This window comes from Episyrphus balteatus, chromosome 3, assembly GCF_945859705.1.
Source record: "Episyrphus balteatus chromosome 3, idEpiBalt1.1, whole genome shotgun sequence".
NCBI lineage: Eukaryota > Metazoa > Arthropoda > Insecta > Diptera > Syrphidae > Episyrphus > Episyrphus balteatus.
Window position 1 is genome coordinate 86,401,806 of NC_079136.1, and position 11,384 is coordinate 86,413,189.

General features: G+C 34.8%; 1 protein-coding gene across 1 annotated transcript; it reads right to left on the bottom strand.

Moving 5' to 3' along the window:
• Window positions 1–7,879: 7,879 nt before the first annotated feature.
• Window positions 7,880–11,157, bottom strand: LOC129916138 (protein takeout-like). Its single transcript, XM_055995931.1, has 5 exons — window positions 11,007–11,157; window positions 10,852–10,935; window positions 10,644–10,794; window positions 8,324–8,463; window positions 7,880–8,243 (listed from the first exon to the last, which is right to left on the bottom strand). Exons 1-5 carry the CDS (start codon window positions 11,155–11,157, stop codon window positions 7,936–7,938), a joined length of 834 nt encoding a protein of 277 aa, XP_055851906.1. The 3' UTR covers window positions 7,880–7,935.
• Window positions 11,158–11,384: the final 227 nt, after the last annotated feature.

Consider the following 11,384-nt stretch of genomic DNA (forward strand, 5'->3'; position numbering starts at 1 on the left):
GTCCAAAACGCGTCCAAAAGCGTCTGAAACGCGTCCAAAACGCATCTGAAACGCGCCCAAAACGTGTCCAAAACGCGTGTGAATCGCGTCCGAAACGCGTCCAAAACGCATCTGAAACGCGTCCGAAACGCGTCCAAAACGCGTCTGAAACGCTTCCAAAACGTCTCTGAAACGCGTCCAAAACACGTCTGAAACGCGTCCAAAACGCGTCTGAAACGCATCCGAAACGCGTAAGAAACGCGTGTGAATCGCGTCCGAAACGCGCCCAAAACGCGTCTGAAACGCGTCTGAAACGCGTCCAAAATGCGTCTGAAACGCGTCCAAAACGCCTCCAAAACGCGTCTGAAACGCATCTGAAACGTGTCCAAAACGCGACTGAAACGCGTCCAAAACGCGTCTGAAACGCCAAAACGCATCTGAAACGCGTCCAAAACGCGTCTGAAACGGGTCTGAAACGCGTCTGAAACACGTCTGAAACGCGTCCAAAACGCGTTTGAAAAACGTCCAAAACGCGCCCAAAACGCATCTGAAACTCGTCCAAAACGCATCTGAAACGCGTCCAAAACGCGTCTGAAACGGGTCCAAAACGCGTCCAAAACGCGTCCGAAAAGCGTCTGAAACCCGTCTGAAACGAGTCCGAAACGCGTCCAAAACGTCTGAAACTTGTCCAAAACGCGTCCAAAACGCGTCTGAAACGCATCCGAAACGTGTCCAAAACGCGCCTGAAACGCGTCCGAAACGCTTCTGAAACGCATCTTAAACGCGCCCAAAACGAGTCCAAAACGCGTGTGAATCGCGTCCAAAACGCATCTGAAACGCGTCCAAAACGCGTCTGAAACGCGTCCAAAAGGCATCTGAAACGCGTCCAAAACGCGTCCAAAACGCGTCTGAAACGCGTCCAAAACGCGTCCAAAACGCGTCTGAAACGCGTCCGAAACGCGTCCAAAACGCGTCTGAAACGCGTGCAAAACGCGTCTAAAAGGCATCTGAAACGCGTCCAAAACGCGTCTGAAACGCATCCAAAACGCATTTGAAACTTGTCCAAAACGCGTCCAAAACGCGTCTGAAACGGGTCCGAAACGCGTCCAAAACGTATCTGAAACGCGTCCAAAACGCGTCTGAAACGCGTCCAAAACGCGTCTGAAACGCGTCCAAAAGGCATCTGAAACGCGTCCAAAACGCGTCTGAAACGCGTCCAAAACGCGTCTGAAACGCGTCCAAAACGCGTCTGAAACGCGTCCAAAACGCGTCTGAAACGCGTCCAAAACGCGTCTGAAACGCGTCCAAAAGGCATCTGAAACGCGTCCAAAACGCGTCTGAAACGCGTCCAAAAGGCATCTGAAACGCGTCCAAAACGCGTCCAAAACGCGTCTGAAACGCGTCCGAAACGCGTCCAAAACGCGTCTGAAACGCGTGCAAAACGCGTCCAAAAGGCATCTGAAACGCGTCCAAAACGCGTCTGAAACGCATCCAAAACGCATTTGAAACTTGTCCAAAACGCGTCCAAAACGCGTCTGAAACGGGTCCGAAACGCGTCCAAAACGTATCTGAAACGCGTCCAAAACGCGTCTGAAACGCATCCAAAACGCATCTGAAACGCGTCCAAAACGCGACTGAAACGCGTCCAAAACGCGTCTGAAACGGGTCCGAAACGCGTCCAAAACGTATCTGAAACGCGTCCAAAACGCGTCTGAAACGCATCCAAAACGCATCTGAAACGGGTCCAAAACGCGACTGAAACGCGTCCGAAACGCGTCTGAAACGCGTCCAAAACGCGTTTGAAACGCGTCCAAAACGCGTCTGAAACGCGTCCGAAACGCGTCCAAAACGCGTCCAAAACGCGTCCAAAAGGCATCTGAAACGCGTCCAAAACGCATCAGAAACGCGTCTGAAACGGGTCCGAAACGCGCCCAAAACGTATCTGAAACGCGTCCAAAACGCGTCTAAAACGGGTCCAAAACGCGTCCAAAACGCGTCCAAAACGCGTCCAAAACGCGTCCGAAAAGCGTCTGAAACCCGTCTGAAACGAGTCCGAAACGCGTCCAAAACGCGTCTGAAACTTGTCCAAAACGCGTCCAAAACGTCTGAAACGCATCCGAAACGCGTCCAAAACGCGCCTGAAACGCGTACGAAACGCGTCTGAAACGCATCTTAAGCGCGCCCAAAACGCGTCCAAAACGCGTGTGAATCGCGTCCGAAACGCGTCTAAAACGCGTCTGAAACGCGTCCAAAACGCGTCCAAAACGCATTTGAAACGCGTCCAAAACGCGTCTGAAACGCGTCTGAAACACGTCTGAAACGCGTCTGAAACGCGTCTGAAACGCGTCTGAAACGCGTCCAAAACGCGTCTGAAACGCGTCTGAAACGCGTCCAAAACGCGTCTGAAACGCGTCCAAAACGCGTCCAAAACGCGTCTGAAACGCGTCCGAAACGCTTGCAAAACACATCTGAAACGCGTCCGAAACGCGTCCGAAACGCTATTTGTTATTTGTGAAAACTATTTTCTCTAAACAATATCTACCACACAAATTCTTCGGCACGCCACAAAAATTTATTTCCACCATCAAAATGCACAGCCTCAGCCTTGTGCATTTAGAAAAAAAAGTAATACAAAAATGATACAAAAACAACCACCAATTGATTTGGAAAATAAAGGTATGCTGATTATAAAATTGATAAATTATAAAGTTGTTGATTTTTCTGTCTTTTAGTGGCGATCAATTCCAGACATCATTGACTGAGTTTACAGCAGCTTCAGCCTTGAGCATTTAGAAAAAAAAATCAAAACAAGATACAAAAACTACCACCAAAGTGCAGACTGCAGACGCAGAGTATTTTTTTCTTTTTCATTTTTTTCAACTGGCCAGGCCACAGTCGCGTGCCCAAGGATCTTTTTTTTAAGTGTATTTTGTTTTCAAAAAAAAAAACTATTTTGTGTTTTTCCAATAAAATATTAAATAATAGTTTAAAAGAATTGTTTGTTTGTTTTGAAGATTTTTTTATTTTCAGATGAAATTAAAATATGGATTTTAGCAGTACGGATATAAACCCATGAAAGTGCTCCAAATAAGTACTTTAAAAGTACAAGATTCAGTGCTTTTTCTGTAGGTAAAAAAGTACTGGAAAATGTACATCAGGACCACTTCCAGAAGTGCTTCGCTGATGCACTTTTGAAGTACATTTGTCTGTACTATTAATGGAGGGGAAATTTATTTCATCTTGCATGCAAGAAAGAGATAGCTGCTTCACGTATTCTTATGTACAGAAAGTATATGACTGAGTTTTTTCCCGAGCTCCTATCTTTTTTCAGTGGAAAAGAAGTACTTCTTTTACGTACATATTTCACCGGTTTTTTCTGTAGTTCTGCGTTTGCTGGGAAAACACATCTGAAACGCGTCCGAAACGTGTCCAAAACGCATCCAAAACGCGTCCTAAACGCGTTTGAAACGCGTTCAAAACGCGTGTGGGTGGTTTAGTTTTTTTTTTAATTGATAACACTGGTCAACAAGGTTTTTGCCACAAGAACCAAAATATACTTTCCTAGTAGTGTTGGATGTGTTGAACTCGAATCTGAAGTCAAAATTTTTTTATTGGCATCCGTTTTTGAAATATTACCGTTAGAAAATGCCAAAAAACGTCATTTTGGCTGTTTTCGAAGTTATGTTTTTATTTGGGGTAATTCATTATGAATAAATTTGTAACGGTGCCTATATTAACTTCTAACTTCTCTGCATGCACAATCTCAGATTTTTCTGACATATTGGGTGATATGCATAAAAAAGTAGTACTTACTTAAAGTAAAAGGTGAAAGTAAATACTATAAATTCTAGTAAAAGGTAAAATTCATAGTATTTACTTAATTTCGTATGCATAAAAAAAAGTACCTGCTAGGAGGCAAATACTTTAAGTAGATACTAAATTCATCCAAGTAAATACTAGAATTCACCCAAAAATGATAGTAAATACTTTTTTTTTAGATGATTGGTATTCGTTTCGAATTTAAGCCTGGTACGTATGTTGCTGAAGCGAATGCTGAAAGCACAACTAAATTGAACGAAAAATTATTTTGAGCTTAGGCAACGAAATTCTTAGCTATGCCCGCACATTTGAAAAAATTAAAATCATTTGTCACTAGCATTTAATTGTCCATGTCATTTTACTTGCTAAAAAAGAGTTTTTTTTTTTTGGAGACCTAGACAAATTTCGTTTAGCTTTAGCAGCGTACTAGGGCTTACAAATAAATTGTTCTGAAAGTTTTACCGTGTAATCCAATACAAATTTTTACTGTTTCTTTAATTTGAGTTTGTGATGTGAACATCTGTTCGTGCTTTTTTAGTGAGTCAAAAGTGAACTTAACAGCAGCATAAAAAAATTTAACTTGAGATAACAATCAGATATTACATGATGGCTCTAACGATTTTCTTTAAAAAATTTAATATTGAAAATATGGACCGTAATTAACGGTATTTCCCATAGAACCGTTTTCTAGTAAACGACACCACCAATTTCAATAAAAAAATATGAACAAAAACTTTTTAGTGACCTTAATATTAAAATAAAACAAAATTTTCAATAAAATCATTTATGGATAAAAAAAAGATCGAAATTTTGTATGAAAAATCTATTTTGAAAACGACTCAATGATTTTATTGAAACTTTATTTTTATTTATCAATTAATATATCTTCTTTTTAATGGAATACCATTTTTATTTTTAAAAAATTTTGTGAACATTTTTATATGAAAAAAAACTTCTTTTTAAAAAAGCGGCTCTATATTTCCAATTCTTTGTGATGCATTAAAAAAAAAAACGTTATTTAACTTTAAACCAAATTTTATATTATTTTAAAGTTTTTATTTATATTTTTTAAAAATAATCTTTTATGAATTTGTACAAAGCTTTAATATTTCAAGCAACTTTTGACATAAGAGCAAGTACGTGCGACACAGTTTTGCATTTTTTTTCATTGCGAATTCCTTAAAATATATTATTCATGGCTAGTAAAGTTAATATGCTGTTGGCAATTCATATATGATTCAGAGTTGAAATTATCTCAACAGTTTTGAAACTTGACATTACTTAAAATAAAAACTTATTGAAAAAAAAAAATTACTACTCATTTACAATAATGACTTATTGATAAAGTTTTCTTAAATTTAACTCTGAGCCCGATAATCGATCATTCTAAACTTTTTGGTAAGTGATACATAAAAATTCTGCCATTTCGACAAATATTAACAACCATCCATTTTTAAGAAATACCATGAAAATATTGCGTCAAAATATGACTCAAGACTGCTATTCATAAGTTTCATGGCTTCATAATTGCGGTTTTAAAACAAAAAAGTATATACTATCAATTTTACAAGTTGGTATTTTGTAACCTTGAAAAAATCTAGTAATTCCTAAAGAAAAAAAGTACTTACTAGTTTTTATGCATATGGAATAAAGTATTTGCTGAAAAAGTTCATCCAAAAAAGTAGTTACTATGACTGATAGTAAATACTTAATTTTCAGCATTTACTTGATTTTTATGCATATCAAAAATAGTATATACTTGAAATTCTCTAGTAAAAGCATTTACTATTTTTTATGCATATCACCCATTATCTGATTGCAACATGAAGAGCTTTAATGGCACCATCTCGTTACTAAACTCTGGTTCGATGTCGTTGGAATAATATTCGAATAGACCAGTATTTGTCTTGGTATTTAAACGTGATATATTTTGAGCTGACTGTTCTGGGTTGATCAGTGGTAGAAGTAGAAGATCATGTGGTAATTATAGTACTAGATCAACTCATGAGTAAACTACCACCTCCAATGGAACGGGGCTAATGTTTAATGATTTGCAAACGTTTTTTTATTCTTCTTTTTTCTTATTTTTACAAATACAAATGTAATGCTGTTTTTTATTGAAGGTAAAACTCCAAGAAATTTTGTTTGTTCGTAGTCGGGGCGAGGGGCCCCTAGCTGAAGTGGGGCCCCTAGGCAGCTGCCTAGTTTGCCTTGAGGCTAATCCGGCACTGAGTTGAAACAACTTAAACAAATTTTAAGTTTCAGTTTATCATACCAGTTTTCAACTGTGAGATAGCTTAGTGGTAAACAATTTTATTTGAGAAAATAACATTTTAAAGAGTTAAATCATGTTTGTTTTTATTAGCCTTGAATATGAGCTCTTTGAACCCCAAATATTGTATTTGGTCATAACTTAACAGCAGTGCCACTTACCCGGTATAAATATAAAACAAAACCTGTCTCGAATAACCCTTATCAAACGCAAAAAATTTCATAAAAGTCTATACAACCGTTCGGACTCCAAATATGGAATCAAACTATAACTTGACATTAGCGTCCAGTCTTTCGAACTCCAAATATGGAATATTTGCCTATAATTTGACAACAGCGCCACCTACCGCATACAATTTTAATTTACAAAACTTGGATGGAACTTATCACATAAACGAACTTTCACAAAAATCTGTCAAGTCTTTCGGACTCCAAATATGAAATTTGTCTATACATACTTCGGCAACAGCGACCTACCGGGTCCAATTTATGAAACAAAACATGTTTCGAATGAATTTTATCAGACACAAAAAATTTCACAAAAATCTGTCCAGTAGTTCGTTCAAAATATGCAATTTTCTTAAAACTTGACAACAGTGCCAACTACTGGGTCCAATCATAAAATAAAACTTGTCTCGAATGAACCTTGTCATAACACAAAATTTCACAAAAATCTGTCCAGTTATTCGACCCCAAATATGGAATTTGCCTATAACTTGACATTAGCGGCATCTACCGGGTCCGGGTCCGGGTAAAACAAAACCTGTCTCGGATGGACCTTTTCACATACATTTCACACAGAATTTCAGAAAAATCTGTCTAGTCGTTTAGAATCAGTAGGGTCACAAACAAAAGCACAGGAGAAATATACGTAATTGATACAAACCATAACTCTGATTGCTGACACCTTGCATAATGGTGTCATACACATACATACTTTTGTTGATCGTTTAACTTCGGCACATATTTTTAATTTATTCAACGTAATTTTATTGCCTTTCGCGTAGTATTTCTAATCAAGAACATCTTGGTCTGCACGATTTGGAACATCCAATCCTAACTGTGCCAATGCTTTACTCGCAATAATCAAACACGTGTCCTCAATGAATTTCAGAGATTGAGAGATTCGTCACAAGACGAATAATTATTTGTTTCACTCAAAATCAGGCTTTTTTTTTTATTATTTTGAAAGCTTTACAAATCAAGCTTAGTAAAATTTTTTAAAAAGATAGAGTGTTTTTTTACTCGTACAAATTGACAGCTATGTAAAGATGCGAGAAAAGGTATTATTTTTTTTTGATACAAACCATCTACATATTAATACCTTTCAAACAAAAAAAAATTTATCGGCCACACACACTAAACGAACTCTCTTTTATATATAAGATTGAAACTTAAAATTAAGGAAAACGTCCTTGATTTTCAATACAAAAATATTGAAGTTTAATAAATCTTGTATTAGACTCAAAAATGTAATATATTCAAAGTTTTGAATTTAAATAACATTTTGGTGTTGTCTCATAATATGTCACCCAAATTTTCGTAGAAACTAAGCCAACTTTTTAACAGTGCACTAAAAACCTTGTGTGGATCAGACGAGGATCAACTTTTTATGGTTTAGGTACTAGAAAGAGTACGTAATCATAAAAAGCGGTAAGAAGGTATTTTCAAACCACTTACAGATCCCAAGAGTTATGGTTCTGAAACGAAGAAACGGCCCCTACTGAGTGTTCTTACCCAACATAGATCAAATTTATTTCTACAAGTTTTATTAAATTTCCAAATTGCTTTGTTAAATAAAATTAACACATTTTAGATTTTTCTGTTTTATTTAAATCTTGTCACATACATATGACATTTCAAAAACTAATTACCACCTTCAATAAGTTCATTATATGGATGTGAAGCAAACAAATTCCTAATAAACTCGGTGTAAACTTTACCAAAACCATCTAAAACACCTTGTCTAATTTCAGAATAAATATCCATCCAATTTTCATTCATAAATTTGTTCAAATTATCTCCCAATTCTTTATCTCCATTGAAAAGGTTGTCCATTTTGAAATCAACTTTTGTTGTATTTAAATTCAATTTAACATTTTTTACATCCATGTAAGTAGCACCATCTTTTACTTTTGATCCGGCATCAATTAAAACTTGCACATATACATTTTCTGTAATTAAAAAAAAAAAATTTTAAAATAAGTGATTTGATAATTATGTTTGATTTAAGATTTTTAAAAATAATAATTACCAAGAGTAATATTGCTTGTGCCCTTTCCAACAATTGGTAGGATTAGAATTTTTCCATCAATAGCGTATTCACCAACTAAAGATGCGTAGGGTCCTTTAAAATAAACAACGTGTTTGCCTTCGGGACTTTCTTTAAATCCTCTGAAAAGTTAAAAATTATTCTTATTATAATGTCATGTCAATTGAAGAACGAAACGTTCATCGTATTAACGTGGTTTTAAAAAAATCTAATTGGTGGAAGGCCCTGGATCAGGATTGTAAAAAATATAGATTAAACAAAAACTGCATTTGAAATTAAAAAAAAAAAATATTTATTGCCAATAAAAAAAAATTTGCATGAAAAAATATTTGCTCTCCAACTGAAAAAAAAATTTTATTGCAACTGAAAAATATTTGCATAAAAGAAAAATATGTGTTGCAAGTAAAAAAAAATTGCATAAAAAAAAAATATAATTGCAAATGAAAACAATTTGCTTGAAAAATATTTGATTTTTATTCCAAATAAATATTTTGCAATAAAAAAATTTATTGCAAATAAAAAATTTTCTGTATTGAAAAAAAAAAAAAAAATCAATGCAAAATGTGTACATTAAATATTTTTGTTTTTTAAATTTCATCCAATTTCCTATACAATTTTGGCTGTTTGACCATACATTAGGTTCAATATTATTATATTTGAAACAGTGGCGTAGATAGGGGGGGGATCAGGGGGATATATCCCCCCCCATTGGGATCGATATAAACAGTCATGAATAAATAAGTTGAAGAAGTGCACTTTGAAAAAAAAAACGCTATGGATTTCGAGTTCTTGATTAGCTTAAAGGTTATAAATATGGTTTACCAACTTTCGTTGCCATTAAGTCGGTGTTTCAAAGAGTGAATTTAGACTTGGTCCAAGCAATGGAGCTCGCTAAAGATTTAAGGGATCAACTAAAAATTAAACGGGCAGACTCATTTTCGAAAGTTTTTTGTATATGGGAAAAATTAGCTGAAATCCTTGACATATGCGTTAAACATAAGAGAATAGTGAAGCGACAAAAGAATCGTTCGAACCCTTCGGTTCAAAGTACAGTAAAGAATATTTTCGTGTTACTGTTTTCAATCTTTTTCTCGATTTCTATGTAATGGGCCTTGGAGAAAAATGTACAAACCATGAAAACACACTAGAAGGGTTTTCGGTTCCTTCTAAGGATTCTTCGTCTGAAATAGACAAAGCAGCTAAAAAATTTAATGAAACTGTTGAGTTTTACCAAAAACTAGACCACATAAAATTGAACAAAAACAATAAGATTTCCTTATAGTTTTCATCCAAGAAGGAAATATTATTTAAACAATCGGGATTTCCTAACTGTTTTACCGACTTCCAAAAAGGAGGAGTTATTCAATTCGTCTGTACTTTTTTTTGTGTTTGTCACCTCATAACTTTGGACCGAGTGAACCAGTTTTGATAATTCTTTTTGTAGGTATTGAAAAGCTGGTGCCTGTTCAGTACTATTAGAAAAACCATAAAACCCAGTTTTGATCCATGGAAGTCGGTTTTGTTTTTTTAATAAAAAAAATACGATCATGTACGGGATCACCTATTCCAACTTACTATAGAAATATTGGTCACAATTTTTGTTCTAGTGCCAAGTTGGAAAAAATATGAAATTTTTACAAAAAAAATTTGAAAGAAAAATACTTCCTCTATGAACTCATTGAAAGCGCTCGAAAGCTGCACCGAAAAAAGTTGTTATGGTATTTATATTTTATTAAAGATATTAGCTACACTGCTGGTTTCTACGTCAACTACCGAAAGAACTTTCTCCAATTTAAAGAGAATAAAAACAATACAAAGAAGCATTATTAAAACATAAACAAAAATTTGCGAACTAGATCTATCCCCCCCCTTAGCAAAAAGCTATCTACGCCACTGATTTGAAATAACTAATATATGGCCAAAAACCCCAAATTTGTAAGAAATTCGACGAATATTAAAAAAAATAATTGATGCACACATTTTGCATTGAATTTTTTTTCTATGCAAACAATTTTTTAATGCCAAACATTTTTATTTGCAATAAAAATTGAATTTTCAATGCAAATATTTTTCAGTTGCAAAAAATATTTTTTTTTTAAATGCAAACATTTTTTATAAATATTAAATATTTTTTTAAAATTTGTAATGGAAAAAAAAAAATGATTTTTTACAACCCTGCCTTGGATCTACAAAGCCATATAATTATAAAACAGAAATATGATTGTTGTAAAGTACACAGATGTCACTCAATTGCCATGCCTTGAATCACTTCCTTATTTCAAATTTTTTTAATTTCATTTACCGAACTTTGTATGCCCGAAAAGTTTTATAGCCAAACACATCACTGTTCCGAAAAGATAGATCAACACTAACAGCACTTGATTTGGGTTGTTTAATTTCCATATGATCAATGTGAAGTGGATCAATGCTGATTAGATTCAGGTCAGGGTCACCTATTTTATGAATTTAAGTTAAGTTCTTCGCATAAACAGTTCAAAAGTTCAACAGACCTTTGTATTTTGTCTCAATGATCTTGTTAATTGTTTCCACCAAACAAGTTTTATCCCCAGCCTTACATGGCTTAATATCAGCAGCTATAGAACGAAAAAAAAAAAGGTTAAGTAAAAAATCCTCCATCCAAGAAAAACAAGCTTCATCCACTTACGTAATTTTCCTTCATTGAATTGTACTAGAATCAATACTATTAGAATTCCATAAAAGGTGCTCCTGATCATGTTGAATACTAGATTGCAAATAAAAGAATTAACCTTAAGTGAAGCACTTTGTTTAGCAAAATGTTCTCGGAGAAATTGCATTCGTTATTTTTATAGTAAGTCACAGCAGGAGATTTGTTTTTTATACAATTTTTTTTTTTTTTACATGTAACAACTTTTATAAATGTATCGATTACAATTCATTATAGTGTCGATCATGAGTTATTAAATAATTTTTTATTATAATGATCACTTAATGTGTCAAGATAAGTTGTATAACTACACTTTAAACTAGTCTTAAGTCTTAATGTAGTTTTTTAATTGTTCAT

Bases quoted from the DNA above. Each gene is read 5' to 3' on its own strand.
- LOC129916138 (XM_055995931.1), bottom strand. From the start codon at position 11,157: ATGCAATTTCTCCGAGAACATTTTGCTAAACAAAGTGCTTCACTTAAG. The intron at 8,464-10,643 runs GTAAATGAAATT...TTAACTTTTCAG, and splicing joins TTTCGGGCATACAAAGTTCG to AGGATTTAAAGAAAGTCCCG. The intron at 8,244-8,323 runs GTAATTATTATT...TTTTAATTACAG, and splicing joins CACAAGCAATATTACTCTTG to AAAATGTATATGTGCAAGTT.